This window comes from Mycteria americana, chromosome 9, assembly GCF_035582795.1.
Source record: "Mycteria americana isolate JAX WOST 10 ecotype Jacksonville Zoo and Gardens chromosome 9, USCA_MyAme_1.0, whole genome shotgun sequence".
Classification (NCBI taxonomy): domain Eukaryota; kingdom Metazoa; phylum Chordata; class Aves; order Ciconiiformes; family Ciconiidae; genus Mycteria; species Mycteria americana.
In genome coordinates this window covers 38126610-38150684 of record NC_134373.1, presented here as the reverse complement: position 1 = coordinate 38150684, position 24075 = coordinate 38126610, and the positions used below count along the sequence as shown (strand labels likewise).

Below are 24075 nucleotides of genomic sequence, written 5' to 3'. Positions count from 1 at the left end.
TCAAGCTTGATTTCTTTGTGCAATTATAAAGAACCTTAGAGTGTTCAATCAATCAAACTAGTTGATTCTCCAAACCCCAACTAAATGGAAGGAGACATCATTGGATTAAACAATAATGGTTTGTCCCATTGTTTTGGCAAAGGGGGAACAAATTTAATTTTTTTTCATTTAGGTTTTCTGAACTGAATTATTTAAACGATTAGCTGGTGCCTAATTATGAATCAAAAATACTTAATGAATGCTTACCTGCCACATAGAGGTGTTGCGAAGATTAATTAGGTAAGGTTTATGAAATGCTTTGAAGATTAAAAATACCACTTAATTATAATTGGATAAAGTATGAAAGGATACTCAGCACTAAAGAAGCCTGGCAACAGCCTAAAACCTCCTTTTTGTGTTAGACAAGTTCTCCTTTGTGCAAGCTGTGTCACCGGATACCTAATGCAGATGCACTGAATGACCTAAATTTAGGGTTTACAACGATATAGTTTAATTCACTAACTTGCCGTTACGTTGGCCCGTTGCAAGTCCGAGCAAGTATGTCATCTGAAGCAATCAAACGTTTGTGATCTCGTATACGGAGTGTTAAGCAGATGTCCAACTGCAGCTCACCGTCCAGGACACGGCTTAAAGACATATAAGTGAGACAGGATCTGTAGGGAGAGAGACTATTTCTCATTAGACCTATCAATGTACTCAGAAACAAATGGACGGACTGTAAGCGCACATGTGTTTTTCAGTGTCGCTGGTATTGTAGCTTATTTTTCTTCCTGCTGCATAGCTTCCGTTTTGAGTGAGAAATGTGGATATTTTGCATGCCACAGCAGTAGTGCTGCCGTGCAGCCGACGTTACGTAGATCACCTGGAGAACCCCAGCAAAGCCATGGTCTGATCCTCACCATTGGCTTCCCAGCAGACGAGCTCCTGTCTGCAAGAGACTTGCAGAGTTTGCTCTTCTGTGGAGACAGCTATGTAATTGCTCTTCTTCATTTTGGAAATGTTGCTGAATTATGGTGCGAGATTCCCACAGCTTCATGCTATTATTAGAGCAGCAATAGTTATTGCAGGTAACTGTAGCTATTGCAGGTAAATGCTATATCTTAAATGCCAATCATTTACTATTGTAAATGAATACTCTGTATTCAGTTTTCTGGTTACTCTCCAAAATGACTGCTACAAAATTTAATGCTAATTATGCCACAGCTGGGACTTGAAAATTTTGGCTCTTTGAAGTCTCTTCTCCTAGGCTTTCTTTTTTTAATATTTTTTCCATGTTGTTTTCTGTTCTTATCTGTACCGCTGGTTGAATACATGAATATACATTTGCCCTTGTCTTCCCAGGTCTGTTTTCTAATTCACAGAGGCCTCATGCAGCAAATCCTTTTGGCTAGCATGGGGCAACTCGCCTGACTCAGATGGACAGCATGTAGCTCAAAGCAGAAAATAAATGCATGTATGTCATAAAGCTGCCAGGAAAACAGAAATATTTGATTTATACCGAAATTCTTCCTTGACCAGCCTGTAAGACTATATCACAGTTTGTTACAACAACTTGCTTTCTCACAGGCTACTTTTCCTGGGTGCAAAGTCGGTCAAAAGGGTTCATTATTGCTTGTAATTTGTGCACGTTACTTAATAAACTATTTTGCTCAAATGGTTTCAGTGCAAGATTCACCAGAACAAATGCAGGGTGCTGCAGATCACAGCGGGGGGGTATCAGAAAGCCCGCGCACAGCGCTGGCGGCTGACGTCAGGGGTGCTAATCCGAGCACTGAAACGGCTCACAGACTTGTGGCGAGGATAAATACAAAGAGGGAGAAAATCACCGTCGTCTTATTTCAGGGTTTGGGGTTTTTTTCTCTATGTATTAAGAGGGGGTACAGACCCACTTTCACGTATGCATCGCATTTTGTCTTTTTTCACAGCCAGAATGCACTTCCATCTGCCTATGTATCTACATGGCCCATAGCACAACAGTTAGATGGGTGTCTCGTTAATGAATTTATCTTTTCAGCACTGCCGCAAGGCAGGGAAGTACTATTACCACCTCAGCCACCTCAACTTCTGGTTTAGAGATAAGGAAGCGAGGTGCACAAAGAGTGGGTGATTTGCCCAAGGTCAGGCAGCAGCCAGGGAAACTGAGGCACTGCGTGTGCCTGGGCAGGGACAGTCCAGCGGCCACACTCCCAATAGAGCACTGCCAACGTATTGGGGCCAGTTACACTCGTAAAAGGCAGAAGTATATGGATGCAATAGCTTATTTTGAGCAGCAAAAGGTCTTTACAGAAAATTGTTAGAGTATTTTTTCAGTTTGTTCGGCTGTGGGTGCAAATGTTCCTCAAGACGCAGGTATTTACATGAGATCGAGTCTCCTCAAAGTAATGACGGTCACTTTTCCGTAACTCAATGTCAGGAAACGGCGACAACAGCCCTTTGCAGTGGGTGTTAGCACTGGGAATGCTTCCCACGGCATGAGCGGTGCCGGCATCCCTCCTCCTCCTCCTCGGGCAGCGAGCCCCGGTGCCGGGCCAGGCCAGCTCTGCAGGGGAGCGCCCCGGGAGGGACGGGTAGGCTGCGCTGCGTCTCCTTACCAAAACATTTTCCTTCAAGGCTTTCTGCGAGCTTGCACACACCCATTGAGCTCCAGTGCTCATTCAACTCTTCTGCTCTGCGCCCCCCCATTCTAATTCTTCAGGCTCAAAAACACCTGCGAGGTACACTCGCAAACATCTGTATTTTAAATGTAATTTTAAAAAATAATGATTCCAACAATCTTTACTCACACATGCAGAGGCACTGAAGTCAGCAGTTACCTGGAGTAAGAGGAAATTCGAGGTGCAAGTATCTCATCAAGAACATACCACGAGTACAAAGCAGAGACCGCTGAGCTCTAGTTGCCGTCCTTCTCTCTGCGCCCGTCCTTCTTCCTTTGCATACAGTACTTCTTCTCTGGATGAGGTTTGCTCCACTCTTCTGTGTCGTTACCAGTGTATGCTCACAACCGTGCTTTGGAAGCATGTTACTTCACATCATCTCTCTCTCTCTAGGTCAGAAATTCACCAGGATACAAGAAATTCCCGACATCCACATTTTGCCCAGCACAGAAAGCATCAGCGTCCCTTAAAGCTGTAAATAAATAAACAGAACAAATCCCTTAGAAAGTTACACACAACATGGCTTTCAAATAAAGGAAGGGAGAGGTTTCATCTAAAATTCCACGTAAAAGCATTTTCCTGCTAATCTCCTCTTCTCCTTCGCTAGCAGACTCCCGGGGGGGGGGTGCTCCACGGTCCTCCCCGGGGACCTGCTGCGCTGGGCGAGCTCCAGCGCCTTCCGCAAGGACACCGGGGCCAGGCACCCGAATGGGAGGGCAGGGTCAGCCCCTCTGCTTGGCCGCTGCGGCGTTTCTGGGGGAAAAAGAAAGACTTTGGACAATTTTAATGGTGTCTCTCTGGAATCCTTGTTTTTAGAAGCCTGACAATAACTAGCTCCAAATGGAAATCAGTCTGTGTCGTGCCATATGTTTTATTTTCTTCAGATACCTTTCTTTTTCTGGGTGTGCAGCCCCCCGCTTCCCCGTCCCCGCTTTCTGGCTTGTATAGCTCCCAGGTAAAATTCAAATTACGGGAGGGCACTGGCGCGTGACTTAATAGATTTATCCTTTGACGTTCACCGCTTCCCCTGCTGTCACAAACAACTTTTGATCTTAAAAAGTGAAGCAGCAAACCCGAGCCAATAGGAAAAAATGGTGGGGGTTTTTTCAACATGATATAAAGCCAAATGTATATAGCACTAGGAGGAAGCGTGTCCCCAGAGTGGTACTATTAGAGATAGTTCACTTGCTGGCTGAAGAAATGCAAAGCAACAGCAGCAGTCACGCTCTGTGGAATATGACTGAGATCTGAGAGTAAATTATTGTCAGTATCTGGTAATAATTTTCAAACCTTAGCTCAAATATCTGTATGCTTTGCATGTTGGCAAATGATAGGTAACGGCGCAGAATAAGAAGTTACCATTGTAATTGGCTGCGTATATTTTATTAGGCTCAGATCAGGCTTAATCTCATCACTGAGGTGCTTAAATTAAAGACAGCTTTGGATAATCATGTCTCTTTAGTCAGTGGGAAGAGCCTGGCAGGTACAGAGGGCAATTCAGATCTGAGATGCCTGAACATCCATCTGTAAGTTGGGAACGGTAAATCTGGTGCAGCCTCTTCCAGCCATCACTCAAAATGCTGTAGTTTAAGCCATTTAGGACCAACTCCTTCTGCTTTAGGATTTCCTGTGTTCAGGGGATTCAAGGATTTAGTGGAAGCTGTTAATAGATAGAAACTTGAAGGTCAAAAACCCCAGAGAATTTGTTCAAATCATGTATATCCTGCGTATATATTTCCCTTCAAGAATGAGGGAGAAGCTCAAGCCCCAAAGAAGTGTCCAGTACATGCTGGAGGGGTAGGGCAGAAGCTGTCCGGACAATGGCAGCTGAAGCTGTAGCTGTTTTGGAGGAAGGTGCTGGTGTGTGATGCTCTGAGCATGGCGGTGTCCTGCTTCGAAGTGGACCTAACATCTCCTTGCCCCTCGTGCTCCGTCAGCCTTTGCTTTCCTCTGCCACAGATGAAGCATGGGGTGGAAACGGCCAGCTGATGTGGCCCAAAGTGTGCTTCTCAGATAATGGATCTAGCCTGTTTATATGCTTTCATCTTTTTTCATACAAACCGACCAAAAATAGAGAAAAATACTTTGGAATCAAGTTATTGTGTTCTTTGACAATTTTATCTGTGTAAAGTCATCTGTCTAAGCTGAGCCAGACTTTTTCATGCCCACCTACACAGCTTTTTCACTGACCCTCCACGTTCACCACACTCAGAGTCTTGCGTTTTAGTGCTTCTCCACAGAGCCTTACTGCATTTGTTGTAAACAGCTTCTTTTGTGTGCATCCGCAGATGAACAGATGCGGGACACAAGCTCCGGTGTGGCTGTCGCTGAAGGCTGAATCCCTGCCGGTTCCTGGCGAGAGCAAGCGGCTCACGGCCTGTGCTACCTGGCAGGTCTTCTTTGGGGGCACCAAGGACTGCTGCTTGTTTAGGATACCCATCGCCGTCAGGAACTGCGGCGAATTCTTTGTGTATTTCCTGCAGCCTACTCAAGGATGCATGGGCTACTGCGCAGAAGGTGAGGATCAGTAAAGTATTTATCAATAAGATTGCATATGCCTCTCTGGCTGTGTGTTCGAAGGTCCTGGTATTGCAATGTACATATCAGTGACCTTGCAAGTCAAGCATCGCTCCCAGTAAGATGCAGACCATGTAGAAAATAAATCAGCGGCAGACCAAGGCGTTGCCGAGGAATAGCTATTATTACCGGTGCAAAATGTAATCTGGTGTGTATTACTGAAGTGTTCTTTGCTTGGTTACAGTTCACATGTAACCTTTCCTACTGTCTTTGGCTCCACTTTGGCTTGAAGTCGCACAGCTAGCGAGCAGAGGCATCTCGGTTTTATTGAGGCACTGTATCCAGGATACTGCATCTAAGGTCTGTTCTGATCCTCAGTAATCCTGTACCCCCCCCAAAAGATAATACTGAAACTCCAGAAGGAAAAAAAAATGCAAACTGATAACATCTTTTTCATGACATTTATATAATTATTCTCGTCAGAAATAATTTTCAGCCTACAAGAGATCTAACCTCTGTTCGGTAGCTAGGAAACAAAGCAATAGCAGAAAGCAATTGCTCACTCAGTTAAACCTTCTGAACTTCGGAGCGTGTTCAGGTGCATATAGATGCAGTCAGAAAAGACAGCTCTTTCTCAAAAGGCAAAAATTACCTTTACACTTCCCTTTCAGCATTTTTGGACAGAGACATGACACACTGAGAAACTAGGGGTTTCACCTTTCAATCAGGCAAAATTCAAGCTTAAATAAATTTTAAAGAGATAGATATCTATTTTCTTATCTTTATCAATATTTAAACAAGCCCACATGAAGAAGAAGGAGAAAAAAGGCTCAAAGAAAGTGAGATTAATTCACTATTTGAAATAAAAAATATCCATTAAAATAAATGAAATTGCTCTTTAATTTCCATGATTCTTTCTCAGAAATGACATTTTAACTGAATACAGTCATTTTCCGGTTTAAGCTCGGCTTTTTTAAAACTATAATATATCCAGTACCCTTGTTTCAAGAATTTTTTACCAATACCTTTTGGGTGATTAGTTTTGGCCTTTCTGTTGATCCATACCTGTTTAGTAACGTAAATCTGCCTGCATTTTTCATAAAAGGAAGTTTATCCCTTCCCATCTATCCCAAACCAATGACCTTCTGCCTTTTTCTTACCACTGCTGTTGAAGCTTTCACCTTTTTCCTAGGCATTTCAGCAAGGTCCAGCTCCCCTGAGTCTTTAACTTCTTATCTTTAGGATGTTTTTGCAGTGTCATGTATTGGATGGAAAACACCCGAAGCTGAATGTTTTTACTGGGGTTGTTAACTCACTGTCTTAAATTCAGCTGTGAACATTGCATCATAGGAGCCTCTACGCAGCCCCAGAGCTGGGTCCGTCACGGCTTCTTGCTGGGGTCAATCCCCCAGCCCCATCCGCTGGAGGCTCAGGAACAGGGCACCGGTCAGCACTTCTGAGCTGCAAAAGAAAATTAATGTAAAGCTTTGTAGCTTGGCAGAAAGGAGACGGCTGGGAAAAGCGGTGTAGGTGCTTGCAATTCTGCTCACATCCTCCCACGAGCTGATCACCTAACTTTGTCCTTCTGGAATAATTTCCTGCAGAAAGTCATGATGCGAGCCACGGTTTGAGGCAGCTTCCCTTGGAAAAAAAAGAGAAAAGGATATAAACAACCGGTCCTTATTCATACTTTAAATAACTTGTTTCTTTTTCTTACCTCTTGTTATTTGCCCTGGACAGATGTAAACATATTTGGTTCTTCATTCTGCTGTAACAGCCTCATACCTTATTCTCTTGGGCTTCCATATTATTTTATGCTCACCTCCAAAAAAGTTTCTTAATTTGTCCTTTCAAAGCATCTGAATCAGCTTCATGTTCTGTTTGAGTCCAGGTCTCTAGAGATGAAAGAACATCACCCTACAGTATTGCACATCTTTTTGTTTCTACTTTCTAGGTGAGTTTAACAGGAAGAAAAGTTTCAGACTTCATTACTTGTTGAAGCCTATAGAAAGCAGGCTGTATTTTTAGAGCAGCAGCATTATTCTGGGCAAAGGGAGACTATATTGAGCAGACTCAGCCTAGGTACGTCCCAGAACAGCCTGGAAAGGATCTTCATGGCACGGCAATGTGGGCTGTGTGCTCTCTGAGAGCCGGTTTACCTCTGCAACATAATTATTTCTCATATCTCTTCTGTACTTATTGCAAAACTTGGATCAAAAGGCTGTGCTTCAGGGGAATGCAAAGCTAATGGCCTTTGCCAGAGTAATTAATTTGTATTAATCCAAGTGCTTCATTTCAATAACATTTCTCTTAATGCAAAATTAAAAAAAAAAAAAAAAAAAAAAAAAAAACAGGTCAAATATAACAACAATGGGTAGTCAGTACACAATTAACAACTTTTGCATTTCATATGAAATACATTTTCTTACTTACACAGTTAATAATCAAATCACAAGAATATAAAATGTAGCATTTCTCCCATTTTTAGTTATATCAAAATCTTCTAGTTAACTGAACAATTGTAACATTAAAATAACATTTTGTGCTACATCCTTTTGTTTTCTTCTTCCAGACAAACTCCCAAGCCTGGCTTTGCAACCAGTGATAACTCCCGAGCTTGCGCAAGGTCGCGTCCAGCTGAAGTGCACTTACAGCCGCCCCTCCTCAAAGCTGCCGCTACAATACCTGGTGGCCTGGTCCCGCCTGTCCGCCCCTGGCAAGAAGGAGCAGATTCAGCGTGACACCACCCTGCAGTCCTTTGCCTCTCTCGAGATGAACGGCGTAAATCTCAAATTGGGAGACACGGTAATGTCACCCTGCCTTCAGCAAAAAAGGTCAAACGCTCAGGAGGATAAATCCTCTTCTTAAACCTTTGTTGTGTTTTTATCAGCGCTGCTCCTCACTCATTATGCTTACAAGTACTGCAGAAAAAAATACCGATGCTGTTTCACAACTAGATTGTTAAACAGCTTTTACCAGATTCAGGATCTGTAACATTTCTTTGAATTGCAGTGAGTTCACGGAAGCTACCCATTTTACTATTTTCTAAAGTCAACTTGAATATTTGCAGTTACATTACAGCTTGAATGCCATGAAGTCGGTATGAGTAGTAGGTACATGTGCCTGAGCCAATTTTTGCTTAGTATTTTTTGTATCTTGCAGCAGTGAGAATTTGCAGTAGAGGCAGACTCAGCTATATGCACTCAGTAATTTTTATACTCATGGACCAGAGACACAATAACATCTTTTCACAGAAAAGAAAGACGGTACATTTTAAAATAGAGGGAGGTTTATTTTATGGTCTTTTTCATGGTGTTCTGCCTCTCTGATTCCAAATTCTTGGTTCAATAGCATACTGAAAGATAGAGTTCATTACAAAACAATCTTTAAGAAGTATATTTGATGGCTTACATAGCAACACAGATCTAATTTCAACAACAACAACAAAACAGAAGCCAATACAAGATGTGAAAAAAATTGACTTGTGTATGAATTCATGGCTTTTCATGGTACAGAAACAAGACTTTTAAAGTTAAATTAGGTTCATAACTTTTATAGGCAGAGAGCCATTAGCGATGCTGCAAAGAACTGAAAGAATAAACAGGGATAATGGCCTTGTGTTAAGAGTAGGTTGGAAAGAGTCTTGGCATTTTGCAGCTCTTCTTTGAGATATTTAAGATATTTAAGAAATGTGAATAAGCTTTTTCCAGTTCTTGAAAGGATGAGTCATTTATAACAGTAGCACAATCTAGATAGTTTTTTCTCATTTCTCCTCGTAATTATGCCTCCTGAGTTCAGAATCTGACTGATGCTGCCCTCACTTATATTATAACACGAGGCAGACAATTCTGCCAGTTTAAGACAAGTTTGTGTTACGAAGAGATATTTTCATCAAAACAATTTCACTTGCAATCACTTCAAATCTAGTTTTAACAATCCTGAGGGATTCAGAGAAAATATAGTTCTGTTAACTAGCAGCATCACCAAATCTTTATAATACCATTTTTATTATATTAAGTTTTCAGTAAGCCCTTCTTTGTCCTCTGCTGAAACCCACATGTTTAATTTAGTGGGTTTAGTGAGACTAAAATGTTCTCTTCCTTGCTAGATTTTTTAAAATGTCTTCATGGCCTATTTGACTAATTATAATTATCCATAAATCATCACTGGTGAAAACCAAGCAATGAAGCCTCAGCTGTAACTGGGAATTCAGTTTTGCATTATAAAGATTAAAAAAAGCATTTCACCGCGTTTGCCATCCCACTCTGGGTGTCTAATAAGAGTCACAAAGGGGCAGACTCTTCTTTCACGTCCCGCGGTGTAAATCTGAAGCAACTTAGTAAGCGTTGGTACCACGCTACCGCAAAGGAAAGGTGATGCCACTAAAGGCAGAGTCAGACCCCAGGGACCAAACTCAGCTGCACAGAGACAGTTCGTAACCTTCCGCCCGCCCAGGGAAGATGCAGGTGGAAGGCTCCTTTCTCAGGCAGCTTTAAAGAGAGGCCAGATCCCCACTGACAAAAGCCATATTAGAGAGGAGACAACGACTCAGGGCCACTTTCCAGTTCTCTTTCCCTTCCCTGCACACAGCCCAGTGGTAGCATCCCCATGGCTGCACACTGCCAGGGCACGTGGGTGACCTTCGGGTCAGAATTTGTCCCCTGGGATGCAGAATTCGCAGAGTTTTGAAAACTGCTTGCTTTTTTTAACCTACTCTTCGTCTACCTGCACATAGCCTGAATTTGGTGTCAATGCTTTTATAGCCTGAAATCAGCGTCTTCTCTGTCCATTTCTTGATAAAAAAACTACAGCCAAGTGAGAAGATGTTTTTTAATCACCTTTTAGGTGATTGATATCTAGGCTATTTTTTATCTGTCAAAAAGTCTCCAGGTAATAGGTTAGTCACATAATAGAACATCTATTGATATATTTTAATACGCAGTCAAACCTTAGAGAAGAGTTGAGATTTACTGGCCAACATTTCTGAACTTGTATTGACTAAACAGCCAGTTATTTTTTAATAGCCACCATGTGTGCTTTTCTCCCCCATCTTTGGGCTCCAATTTCGTTATTTCAGACAGTAACTTCAGCAGCATAATGTTAGTGAAACAATTGCAGCCTTAAATAAATCTATAATATACCTCTATTTCTATACAAACGCTGAAAGCAGCCTACTCCATCTGATATGAAAATCCTGGCATTCCTAAGCCTTACTTATGCGATAGTGACAGAGGTCATTTCATTCCTCGAGGCACAGCCATCTATAAATTATAGTGGCACACTGTGAGTAATGAGTTATGCTAAGAAAGGAAGGTGTTTAGAAGAAAACCATGCCGATTTTGCTCAGCACAGCAATCCAAAAGTTCATACGGCGAGGAGCAATTGTCACCGTACATAAACTATGATGCACATTGTAAAATAAAAATGTTTAAGTAAAACCGGCCTTTCCGAGCTTGTGCTAGAAGTGGCCATTTCACTTGGCGCTCCGCAACAGCAAAAGAATATGCTCCAGCCAAAAAGACAGTAATTAGTGTGTCTCAGCATAGAAAATAACTAATTTTCACTCACAAGGGAAGAGGAGTGAAATTTCCCCCTGCTTAAATACTAATTCCATCCCAGCCACTGGACTTGACAAAATCAACAACAGAAATAGGAAGACCTGCCTATTTGTAGGTCACACCCGAGTTTACAATTCTCAACCTTCAGGTAGAAAATTAGGAGCATTTCTACCACGGAAACAGAGCTCTGGGTGGACTTGGACAGAGACTTTAAAGCAGAAAGGCTCAGAGAAACGATGAGCAAAACTCTGCAGCTGATAAGACACCTCTCTACTACCCGGGGAAAATTTCTTTCCTGAGTAGATGATTGACCTGCAGTCAGCCTCCACATACTGTTTGGCCATTTGGCAACTGGAAAGAGCTGCCTTCCCTACGTATGTCGAGTAGCAGAGTGACTAGAGCTGGACTTCCCACACTGTCAGGTCATGCTGCTGCACCAGCTCCCTCTCTTCTGCAGCCAACAGCCCATCACAGGGAACGATTTGTGTTCAAAAGCTTTAAGGTCCAGTTTATTAATTAACTCAAAGACAGATTCTCCCTGCTTTCCCCTTCCTGCTAACCCTTCTGCAAGGCCTTTCCAGAGACTTTGTTCCTAACCCCTTTCTGCAAATACCTACAGCCAGATCATTTCTTCGAGCTAATGAGAACTATTTTTTTTCCTCTGGCTTCCCTAGAAATGCCATCCTTCAGCTCTGCTCATCCTTTGCTCTTTTCATCAAGGCTGTAAACCACAGCTCCCTCCCGCACACCCTCCCCAGCTCCCAGCAGAGTGACTCCTCGAGGCTTTTCTAACCTCAGCCCATTAGTGTTTAATAGAGCAGACAACGGCAGCTCAGAGGCCTTGATAGCCATCGCAAGACACCCTTTCCCCTGGCATGATTGATTCCCTGCCCAACCCTTCACCTGCAAGCCATGAGTGTGGCTGAATGACTCTTACCCTTGCAGCCCCAGCCTGCCTTTTGACACGGGTGATGTAGCTGGGAGGGTGGATCCAATCCTGGAGTTAATTGAGTTAATCACCCACAGCTTAGGCACCTGCACCTGATGAGCAACATGCAGACTTCCCTGCCCAGTGACTGGGAAGAAGTGGGTATTCCTAAATGGTGCCTTATGTTGAGAAGGGAGCTTCCCACAGGTGGCCGACATAAATTACTGACTGGAGCAGCATCCCTGAACTCCCACACCTCTCAGGAGACTGGATGTCTGGGTCAGGAGAGTGCCTCCATCTACTTTTTAATCCAGACCTTCAAGTCCTACTCAGATGTACCTGGCTGTACGTAGTCTTTGCAAGATCACTACTAGTAAAAGTAAATATTTCAACTTTAAACCATCGCTGTTGTCACTGTGGGGCCTCTGGCACTACAATTCAGCTCAAGTGCTTGCTGGAGAGATGGGAAATGGGTAGCTGGTCCTCCCAGCTGTGAGTTAGGTGCATGTCCTGCCCTTCCCAAGGGAGCATCCCACCCCCAGGACACAGGCTGCACTAGGAGAGGAAGCAGGGACCACAGCCAGGGACCAGCACGTGCATTTGCTTATTTTCTCTGGTGACTGTTTAGGTAAAACACGTGAGCAGTCCTGATGGGCAGATCCAAACCCAGTACTCCCATCTGCCAGCTCTCCCTATTTTGAGGACAAGTGCGGTTGCCCCTGGGACGCTGTTGAGATGGGTGGGTGGTGGCACCCTTTCTGCCAGTGCTTTGAGAAGCGTCCAGCTGAGGTTGGCCTCTTCTGAGAGCTCCCGAAATTATCTGGCAAACATAGGAGCCTTCACAGGTACCTGACTGAAGAGCAGGGATGGCTTTTGATCACGAAACGAGTATCTCCTGTTTTGCCTTTGGGAACCCAGCCTTTTATCTGAGCACGGCTGGAAGAGGCTGACGAAACTGGAGGCATGGCCAGGCTGGGTGCGCCAGCAAGCATCCCGCTCCGCGCCCCCGCCTCTGCGTGCGCCACCTTTGAAGATGGCAACAAACATGAATGCCACTTTCTTTGAGCTTTTCTGTCTCTGCCCTCGGCCCCACATCCCTCACTACATGCTCGAGCTGCCACAGATGATCCCTGCGCTACATTCAGAAGTAATTAGAGGCACAGAAAGGGGTGAAACTGGAGGCAGTTTTATGTTCGAAATGAGTATAAACAACTGATTTGGGGGAGCTTTGGATTCTGAGACCTCTGAAAAAAACCCCACATTTTGATGTGCAAGTTGTTAAGAGGGAAATTTGCTGAAGATGGTGACAGGTTCTAAGATTAAAAAACTCTCCCAAATTGTTTCCCAGAGCTACCTGACCCCCACCAAATTAATGACTGAATTCTGCTTTTAGCTATATACGCTGCTCACAGGGTTCACGGCAAAGCAGGAAGAAATCTGATTGATTCCACGTAAGGGTGGAAATCTGCTCCAACACACAGGAAAGGAGAAACTTCTTAGCTACCAGGGCCCTTTTCTATGAGATTTTTGTGCCTAAAAGTAGTTTTCCGCCCTATGGGAAGATCTGCTGGCGCAGGGGGAAAGGGAGCAGCCCATGCCCAGGAGCAATCCAGTCATCTTGTCCGAGGGCACCCTTAAATTTCTGTCCCTTTAAAAGGGACAATGAAAAAATATAATTTTATTGTTTTAACAGATCCGATGAGTTTGTGGAAAAATACTGCCTAACCTGTCACGGCCATCAGCATACTGCTGTCAGTGATGCTTTTATCTCTTTGCTTTAAAAAGGCTGCATCCTGAGATGGGGGCGGGGGGAGAAGAGAAAGAAAAAGTTGATTACTGAACTGGAGAAAAAGAGCTATATTTAGCTGAAGGCAAAAAAACCCTCCTCGGAGTGACTATCATAATAATTATGTGACAAACTGTCAACCTGTAGCTCAGTAGCCGATGAACATATCTGCTGATTGTGAAGTGAAGTGTGCACCTAACCAGGTAAAGGCACTACAAGGGGAGGAATGATATAAAAGACAGAAATAAAATGTAACTCATGACAGCTGTCCGTACATTTTGAATTTGCAAAGTTTGTGCTAATCTCCAAAAGTGCTGAAGATAGAACTGGAATGGACTGATAGTAATAAGAATATCTCAGTGTATCGTTACGGGGTAATTTTTGATTTTAGTGTTCAGTGCTTTATCAATAAAATATACCTCTAAAATATATATGTGAGAAAATATAATGCTTGCAGGGAATGAGGCTGGGTTCTGACATTTCCCAGGATGTCACTTTGGGGAAGATCACTGGGAGATGCCTCCGTCGGCGCCAGGCATCCTCGCGCGCGACCCTCCTGCCTCTCGTGACAGCTCCCTCCTTGGCAGGAACGCTCCACGTGGCGTGCTCAGAGGCACGTCTCTCTGTGAATATTTCTGGTAAAAAGCATCAAAGCCAAAAGCGCAAACAGCCCGGCAAGTGTAAACACAGTATCTGCAAAGCAAGGTGCATTGGATTTGCTCAATGAGCTCTGCAAGGGGATCGTTGGTTTGGGGTTTTTTCACTAGGGGGAATATATGTTATCTGAACTCTTTCTCTGCTGTCACCGCCTTGTCAGATCCCGATTTTGCAGGATCTCCCCGTGGCAGCTGTAGGAGAAGCAGCAGGAGGAAGATCAACGCTTGCCTTCTGCCTTCCCAGCAGAAGAACTTTGCTGAAAACTTTGTAAACTGAAAACGAGCCTTTAGGGAATGCTCGGAGATAATAAATATCTAATGTTACAGGGGCTTATTACCTTGAGGAGACAACGAGTTGTTCTCCTTTGGAGGCAAACTGGCTAACTACAAAGTACCTGAGGAATTTTAACTGTAAAGTATCTCTGTGAGGCCTGTGTCTTTTTTCCCCCCAGCACACCCAGTACAACCTCAAGGCTTCCATCTAGTTAATGGAATAAATAACACCATTTTCACTGGGCCAAAGTGGCTGGAGCTGTCAGAAAAAGAGGGAGAAACTTTATGAAGGTAAAAATGGCCCAAAAGGCACAAAAACCTGGGACTGAGCTGGACTGGAATTGATCCACCTGAAGAGCACCGAAAACACTCGGTTTTTCCCATAGCCATACAACTGACGCTGTATTGCTAGTGGGGCAGTTTCGTTGTGCGCAAATGAGTTAGGAAAGAGGATTCTTCCGTTTGGAGGAAACTCATGACTTGATGGTAACGAAGAGGGATTTTTAGGGTTGTAAAAGAAATATTCCAGAGCGCTACGCAACTGATGCCCACACGACCACATGAATCTGGGAATATCCTGGGTTTGAGCCTGTTTTGCCGGTGAGGGTCGTGCCTGAGCCGGCAGGTTAGAGCTACTGAGAGCAGCACGGCCGGGGGGTGGTGCTGGAAAATCCATCCAAAAGAGTTTATCACAATGGAAAATAAATTAGATTGGTCCCTTTCCTCCTCATGGGTTACTTGAGGCTTTAAAAAGGCAGTAGCTATAAATACGCCATCTGACTATTTGGAATTGATTTAGTATGTCACAATCTGTTACTCCATTTCCGAGAAGAGGCCAAAAAAAAAATTCAGAACTACAGTTTCAGAGTCTATTGTCATTTGCTTTAAGGAAAATTTCTGTAGTTTAATCTTATGATCCTAGAAATGATGTTAGCAGTTTGGGTTTTCTGAAACCAATGAAATATTAAGATGGCAGATGGTGTGCGGGCTCAGCAGAGATAAAGGGTGCGTGACTGTGATAGGAATAAAACATAAATGGCCTGGTACATTGTGTTTGGTGGAGTTTTTTGTTTTGGGGGATTTTTTTTTTTTTTTTACAATATAAATCCTGTAGGCACATCTACATCATCTTCTATAATGCAATAAGAAAAAAAAGGAGCTTCTTATATTGCTGATACAGTTTCTGAGACTGGATGACTGTCAAACTAATTTAAATAAAAAAAACCTGCTTACAGACATGGTACAGAGAGAGGATATTTGATCCAGTGGACAGACTGAGGTCTGGGATCCCAAGGGCTAATGTCCTCATCCTGACAGTAACATCTATGAAGAATGTAATTCTCCTAATTAAAATGAGTTAATATCACTAACCAAGGTGCTTGAAAAACTACAGAAGAAAACACATTGTGAACATTCAGTGTTATTAATTGTTGAGACAGAAGCCATGTTTCTTTGCTTATTAAATGTACCAAAATTCTTCCAAATCTCAAGATTTATGTATAAACATTTTTAAAGCCTAAACCCCAAAAATATGTTTCAACAGTAGGAAAAAAGCTTAACAACTCTGATCAACAGGAAGATGCATAATTATATGAATTTTCTTCAAGAAAAGCTGTAGCATATGCTGTTTATTTATTACAGGTCTTCTGCACTGTCACCGCTTTTACGAGGGACACTCCTGAGCAGCACTCATTGCCTGAAGAGAGCAAAGGTTTCTATGCCGGGATTAAGGTAATGCCGATGGCCTTGATTTACTGACTTGGCATATCCCTAGTGAATATTTATACATTATCTGACATGCTCTGAAAAACAAGACACAGAAACATAAGCCTTGATCATCATAACCAGCGCTGCTTTTATGTTCACTTTGAGAAAATGTCTTAATAAATTATATGGCTTTCAGTCTGTTTGTAAAACGCCCTAAAGCACCCATCAGCACCGTGTGCAGGTGTTGACACTAATGCACCATAAAGAATGTGCAAAACTACCTCTTCTAGTAAATACACCCCAAAGTACTCTGGTGGTTATGTATAATGGGAAGACACACCTACAAGGATGCAGAATTTCGTTGTACCTAAACCAGAACAAAGTGAACAAAAGAACTAATTTTTATCCATCATCCTCTTATGGTCAGGCACTACAAAAACCAAATTGCTGAAGATAAATTCACACTGAATGCAAAAACCAGGTCTAATCCCACTCAAGGGTTAGACTGTGAGTCTGGCAGTCCCGGAGAATCTGAGATCTTCTGAGTATCTAAGCCTCATGCCTCCATGAATGGTATCTGAAAAATCTGGCAATCCATTCTGTGTGATGTCTGAAGAACAGTTTCGGGTTTTTTTGGAAATGCCAGAATTTCTCAGGGAATGGAAATTCCCATTTCTGGCTAGCCCTGAGTGCTGTTTCTGCTCTTGCCCCAGGAGAACAGCCAGCCAGCCATGGCACAACCCACGCTCTCTCCCCGGCACACAAGCCACCGAAGCTGTAATGTATTATGTATGGAGAAATCCTTCTTCCTGCCATAGCAGGGAAGAGGAATCGGGCAACAATTGCACTCACTTTGCACCTGGGGCAGAGTACAAACATAGAGTCCATGACCATGAGGTCATGCTATACTTTAGGCCACGAATATTGCTGGTATTTCTCCTAGCGCATTGGAATAGGAGCTCCTTTTAACCTGCGATATTAAAAATGAATAAATTCTATGGTATCACGCTATTTTCAGGCTTAATAAAAACCTGTTTTGAAATTAGGAGATGAGAATGAACCAGACACTATATATGACAACCACAAACATTTTCTTAATTGCCAAGAATGTTAAAGTATTTTAACACCAATTTCATTTTATAAAGTTGAAGGTCATTATTACAAAGATTATTATTACTATGAGGATTATTATGAGGATTATTATTATTTTACAAGCAATTATATTTCTTCATAATTGATTAAAAAATCTCAAAATTTCATAAATATCAGTATTGCCTAATTAATCTGTCAAAATGATCTAAAAATGTCTTTCTTATTTCCAGTTTTTACCAGAATCGTTACAAATTGCAGAGGATGGCAAAGAGCATGTTTTGACCGTTCTGAGCACTGTACCCATTGCCTGTCCTGGGCACCATGATTCCTGTAAAATTACTTTACAGCTAAGTACTGAGCATTTGGGTAAGAGTTTTACGTATCATCATCAAATCAATGCGATTACTTTTTCCTGTATTTATGTTACAATGAATTCCAACAGAAATTATAAGACTTAAATAACAACAAAGGGCAGAAGCCATAAAAGCAACAAACTAGGCCATAGATTTGTTTGCAAAATAAAATAGATGATAATATCACTCAGGTTTTTGAGAAAAAAAAAATCTGACTAGCAATAACCTGAATGGTAGTCCACTGAGATTTATGGATGAAATAACTATGAGTAGAAGAACTTATTTTAAATTCCAGTAGTATAAAATTCCATTTTAAGTTTTTGTAGCAGCAATGGTCTTAGATAGAATAATGTCATTAATTATCAATAAGAAGCTCACCTGCAGATTTATTATTCAGTAAATGTGTACTGAAGCCTTTTTTCTTTCTTTTGCTGGCTTACAGGTTTTGTCTAATTTAATATAGAAGAAAAAATCATTCTTATATATTATTCTCTTTCTACAGGTATTTTTTTTTCACTTGAAAACATTGAATTTCACTTAGAAAATTCTCTTGCCCATTTAATCAGTAAATGCTTTCCCCAGGTTAATCTGGTGGAATATCATGCCTAACCAAGGGGGCATATATATATTTACTTTCCATTTGCACTAAATAAAACACCCAACCTTTTTTCCAACAAGGCATTTAGTACTCTTCCATAGGTGACTCAATGAGAAAAAATGTTTAGGGATAGGATTACAGTCACAGTTTCTCTACCCACAAAAAAACAGCTCAAAAAAAAAATGTTGGTAAAACCGAGATAGTTCCTGATATTTTTCCCTTTCTCGATCTCTCTCCTTTCTCTCCCCATCATCAGCCAAGTGCTTAGATGGAAGAAAAAAATAATTCAAATGGTATCATAACACAATGATCTTAAACTGAACGGCACCTTATGGTTCCAGCAGCTGTCTTGGCTCTCATACCTGGAGTACTTTGCATTTCTCCGTGGCTCATTGCTGCTCTGTTCTACATATTGCTCTTGGCTTAGAGTCTCTGCCGGTCCATCAGGCAAACATCCGCTGAGCTCATGGGAACAGATTTTCTTAGATATTGAGGCAGCTAAGAACGCAAGCTGGTGTGTGGTGGGATGTCCCCACAGCCTCCAAGCAACATAAGACGCCTACCATTTATGAGGATCAAATGAGAATTAGTCACATAAGCCATAAAAGTAATTTTTTTAACTCCCATTTTCTTAGGCATTGATAAAGCCTTTGAAAGTCTCACTGACAATGAATGCACGGGCCAAGAGCTCTCAAGTGGGGGAGGCTGAGTTCGATAGATCAGACTGAGACTGACCCCTTGCCAGGGTCTTCTCCAGTCCCACAACATGCATTGGACTGGAAGAAAGAGGGGAGGTAAGATTTGCAGAAGCAGCTTAATTTTCAAGCTGTCAATGGGCTTGACGTGTTGGTGCCGAGAGGTCCCAGGATGGAGGCACAACTCGACCAATGAACTAATCTTTGAAGGAACTTGTCACTGAAGCGGAAAATTTCAGTTACTTTTAATCAACTCATTTCTGCAGCTTAAACTAATAACCATCTCTATGCCTTGATTGCTCCATCCTGAGGCTATTTCCTTGGATGACACTTGGGCCATTTATGATCAATTGAGGTGTCTTTATATACTTAAGGTTGACTATCTGCTGCTGTGTGTTTGCATAACTGCATCCCTGTTTTGTGCCTTTATTGTCTGTAGGGCCCATTAGTTTATCTGAAGGAACACTGTGGGCTTCTGAAAAACGTAATGTCAGCCACAATGCTATAAATTGAAAATAAAAAAAAACTTTAGCTGAGATTCATTTATACCAAATAAATTAACTGACAAGCTCCTTGTCTGACTGAATCCATATAACAACACTGTTGTGCTAATTATGTAGGGAATAAATGATAAGAAAGCTAATTACAAGCACAGAAATATCTCTCTAAGTTCAGACAATATCATAATGAATGCCAAGGCACAGCAGAGCCACTGGAGTTCGGCTTCTGTTAAGTTTATCACTGCTATTTTGACAAGATGATTTTCTTTGATTTTAAACTTTTGTTCTGGGTTGTGAGCACAGCTCATGGGGCTGTAATGGCAATAACTATTCCTCATGGAAGCCTCCAATTTAATTGAATCAAGAACCTTGAAAATGAGCCAGGACTTTTCTATAAGATGTGAGGCAGCCTTTAAGGATTTGGTATGAGAGATAATATGCTATTAATATTTGTAGGGTTTTAGTTCAGTTCCTATAGAACTCTACAGGGTTAATTTAAATTATATTTTATGAGTTTTTTCCATAAGGAATAAAACACTGATTATTTGATCATGTTAGAATACCATCTTAAAATATATGAACGCCATCTCCTATAAATTATTAAGCAATTCTACAAATGGGAAAAATGATATGAAAATTCGATGTTTTCATATTAGATTCATTCCATTGACACCATTTCTAGAACTTTGCTCTTTTCAGATGACACTTATTGGCCTGGGACAGAAAACTAAATACTCAGCACAAACAAGAGAAGTGGACACTACTAGTCTTGTGCCTAGAAGAGGTCCCTTTAGGAAAGATATGACGTGCAGGGGCAGAGCTGAATGAACGACTTGGGTTGCCATTGCCGTATTGATTTTATCACCACCCATCACTTCCCTACCTATCACAGATACTTACATAGCCAGTACCCCCATAGCTTATTACTTTTCCACATTCTTTTAGTGAATTTATCCTCACAATGCCTCTGTGAAAGACAGAAATAAAACTACCATCATTTTACAGTTGGAAAGTAAAGCACTGTAACCTAGCTAAGCCAAAAACACAAATACAAATCTGCTGCATTTGCCTTCCTGTCATGGATCTGAAGTTCACTAAAAACTGACTCAAGAATCCTCCCTTTCCCGATCAAAAGTTCTGTTTATTTTAAATTAAATAACTCCCAGCAGATACCTCCTTATAATAAAGCTAGTGAAAGATAAATGTTTTCCAGAAACACAGACTCATCTCTTTCTTTGTCATGAGAACTACTCGTCTTCGTTCCCTGGGCATGGACCCATAAAGATAAGACTGTCATTCCAGAAATATTAGCACCTATGGAAAGAAAAGCACCACTGAGTTTTAGTAAACTGCCTACTTCAGGGGGAAAAAAAAGCACAGTAAAATGTGCAGAGGGATGCCAGATTGAGTCAGTCACAACTGTCTTCATGCAAACCCCATCTGGTTTCAAGGCATGTGTGTCCTGGAATGTGAAACATTTGTGTTGGATGGTAAACAGGGTACGGGCAACTGTTTGGATAACTCTTGTCAGACTCGGTCTTCATGTTCATTTTAGATAGCCAATTACTGGGGCCTCCAAACATCGCCCTTTCGGCGTGCCAGGTGGATCTGCTGCAGGCACCCTGCTCGGAAAGCAACTGTGCAGCAGGCGTGCTGACAGTGACAGCCGTGACAGACTTTGCTCAGGACGGGAACCGCATCAGCCGCATCCGAGCTGAGCCAGTTGGACGGAGGGATTTGCTTTGGAGGGCTCATAGACCAAAGGATGTGAAGGTCGGGTCCTAAAATAATTTGGAAAACGTGTCAAATTTAAATGGGAGGTTTAGTAGTGCAGAAAACAATATTCCTTAACCATATAAACATTTGGGGACTGCTGTCAGCAGAGTAAACCAAAACAGGGTCTGTCCATGCCAAGAAAATTAAGATGTAAAGCCTTTTGCTTTAAAAAATTTAGGTTTTATTATTAGTCAGCACATCAGTAAGGCCAACAGCCAGATTATAGATGTAACCAGGTGTGCTTGTGTATGATGGAAGAAAAGAGAGGGAGAACACAGGTTAGGGAATTAGCACCTTTTCGAGAAGGAGAGAGAGGGAAAATCGAGGGTTTGGAGAAGAGTTTCTGAAAAAGCAAAGGAAATGCAGTGCCTCGGTAATGAGAAAGGAGGGCTGGGACTCAGCAGTGCCATGTTCAATTTATGACTGTGCCAGAAATCACCGGGACACCTCTGACGACACACGCGGCTGCCCCGTCTCGTCATTTATCCCTGTACAAAATGTCCAAAATAAAAATAATAAGAATCAATCAGGGAAGCAAGCCATGCTTTCCCTGCCTAGAAAGGAGTGTGGTGGGCAGGGACTGGCCCGTTGCCTCTGAAGTTGTTTCAGGGCCTCAGCTGGGAGGTTTGGGAGCCGTAATCCCACCACCCGAGAGAATAAACCAGAACACAGATTTGACTCAGCTACATTTCTCAGAGCAGTGGCACATTCAAGCTGGTATATTTTCAGTAACCGAAAACAAACCCCCAAAGAAATCTATAATTTCACTGCCCTGATTTTTGTGGATTTGCTCATGAGAGAATGAGATTAAACTGGACCAAAAGAATTTTTGTCTTCAAAGGTAAAATGCCTAGCACGTGACTATATCCTTTCCTCTCCACCATAGGCTTATTTTAAACTTTTTAAGATTCTTAAATCAGAAATTGCAGCTAATTCCATGTAGTACGCTCACATACCCGTATTTCTTGAAGTTACAAATGCTTCCATAAAAATATGAAAAAGTAGCAAGTGTGAAATGGAATTAAGCAATTTTAATAATAAATTCTACCTATCTCAGTTAAAACTTGATCTATGGAAACATAATAGACATCACCTTCCTTCCCCCTCATTTCCCCATTGCTGCTTTGCGGTTAATTAGAGGCGTTACTGTAACACAGTTCATGTGACATATCAAGAAAAAATCCATATATTAAAATCCACATAATCTTTAGTCCTTCAGGCTTGTTAAATATTTTTGGTTTATCTGAAAATTGAACGGAAATGGGGAGCAGAACATCCTGACACATTCAGATGCCCAGTAAAGTGGATTTCTTCAGAAAACTAAGACTGCCAACAACTAGGACTTGCATCCTCCGCTGGTATCATGCTAGAAAAGAGCAGAGCAAAAAGGGCCACATGGATTTGTTTGTGCAAAGGTTTTACTTAGGAAGGTTGTGGTCGCGGAGAAAAGGGAAAATTTCTGAGACACTTCTTTATATCACACTAGATACAAATGATACAATTGACCTCAGATCACAATGCTGTTCAAAGAGGTGTTCAGTTTTTCATTCCTCAAGATCACCACTCTAACATTTTGGGGTGCCAGACACTGGTGGGTGTCTAAGCAACGTCTCTGTGTGATAGTTAAGGGGCATTTTGAAATACAGCTGATGTATTGCCGCAGATGAAGAATTTTGTCAGCGAGTGTGGTTCTATCTTCACCCTCGTACTTATTTATTTATTTAATTTCACCACTGTTCCTAAAAGCTCAGTTCTGAAGTTACTAAGCCTTTGCCAGTGAAAGACTGCACGAGGATATAGCGGCCATTCTTCTTCCCCACTCTGCGGATCGTGGCAGAACAAACCGAATCACACCTCTGGATTTCTCACGGGCAAAGAACGAGCAAAGAATTAACAGCCCTGGCCAAGAAATCAGCCTGGCAGGCTGGATATGGGAAAACCATAATACTTCATCAATCCCACCAGTATGACTGGGAGTTCTTCATATTGCAAATCACTACACAACCCAGTCTTGTTGCGCTTCTGAGAACTGGATAGCAGAGTATGAAAAAACACCGTCTTGAGCAGGCGTGGCAATGCAGGCCCAGCACTGCCCAAGATTCAGGTATTAAAACTTAGAAGGGAGTTGCCCTGCCTCTGGCTTTTGCAGGTATATCTGCTCCTTGCAGGGTGCCAGGGCTCTCAGACCTTGTCTGCGGCCCCGCTTGTGCCCAGGTAACACACAAGCTGATGCAGCTGAAGATCTCTGTTGCTGTAGTAGATCCTTTCCTCTTTTATTCACATGCCTAAAGCAGACACCTCCAGCAGCCTGATTTGGGCCCTTGTCACCAGTACCCTATCAATAACCTGCACATCAAATATATAAATCAGCCATTCATATGCAGTATCAGGAAACTTAAGGTCAAATTGGGGGACAGGCAATGACTACGACTAAAATATGCTAAAACTACTTAATTACAGCATACCTTACACCATACTTCAGGCATTAAAATTAATACAGTTTAATGAGCACTCTACTCTCTTGATAATTTCAGTGGATGATCTACTTCTGAGCAAAAAAGTTTAATAAAAAAGCTTCGCTTTTTACCAGATAAAGAAAGACAGTGCATTACATCAGGTGGAATAGGAGCACTTTGAACTCCCTTATTGCATGTGATTACACTCCATTGTTTGAAAGAGAAGCCTATTTTGTACCCACTCGCAATCATGTTTTAGAAGTCAGATTTTAGTTTGTACTTGACACATGAATCCTGCCCCTAATGTTTTGTAAGGAACACTAATGAAGAAAAACTGCTGTGTAGACTGTATTCATTACACATTTCATTTTAACTAGGTCACAGTTCGAGACCTCCCAACAGGGAACTGCTACTCTTTCACTGATCCACACATTATCACATTTGATGGATGGTGAGTATTCTACTTTGAAATAATTTGGCTCAATTACTGCAGTTTTCAGTTTCTGGATGTAGCATGCCTTTGGTT

The 24075-nt window shown here is 42.0% G+C and overlaps 1 protein-coding gene across 1 annotated transcript in view; it reads left to right on the top strand.

Moving 5' to 3' along the window:
* Nucleotides 1-24075, top strand: part of LOC142414251 (von Willebrand factor D and EGF domain-containing protein-like) — a 185121-nt gene that overhangs the window by 44957 nt on the left and 116089 nt on the right. Inside the window, exons 3-8 of the mRNA XM_075511234.1 lie at nucleotides 4943-5171; nucleotides 7744-7976; nucleotides 16014-16103; nucleotides 17402-17537; nucleotides 20873-21090; nucleotides 23927-24000. Coding sequence (XP_075367349.1) covers nucleotides 4943-5171; nucleotides 7744-7976; nucleotides 16014-16103; nucleotides 17402-17537; nucleotides 20873-21090; nucleotides 23927-24000 — 980 coding nt within the window. The remainder of the gene's footprint in view (nucleotides 1-4942; nucleotides 5172-7743; nucleotides 7977-16013; nucleotides 16104-17401; nucleotides 17538-20872; nucleotides 21091-23926; nucleotides 24001-24075) is intronic.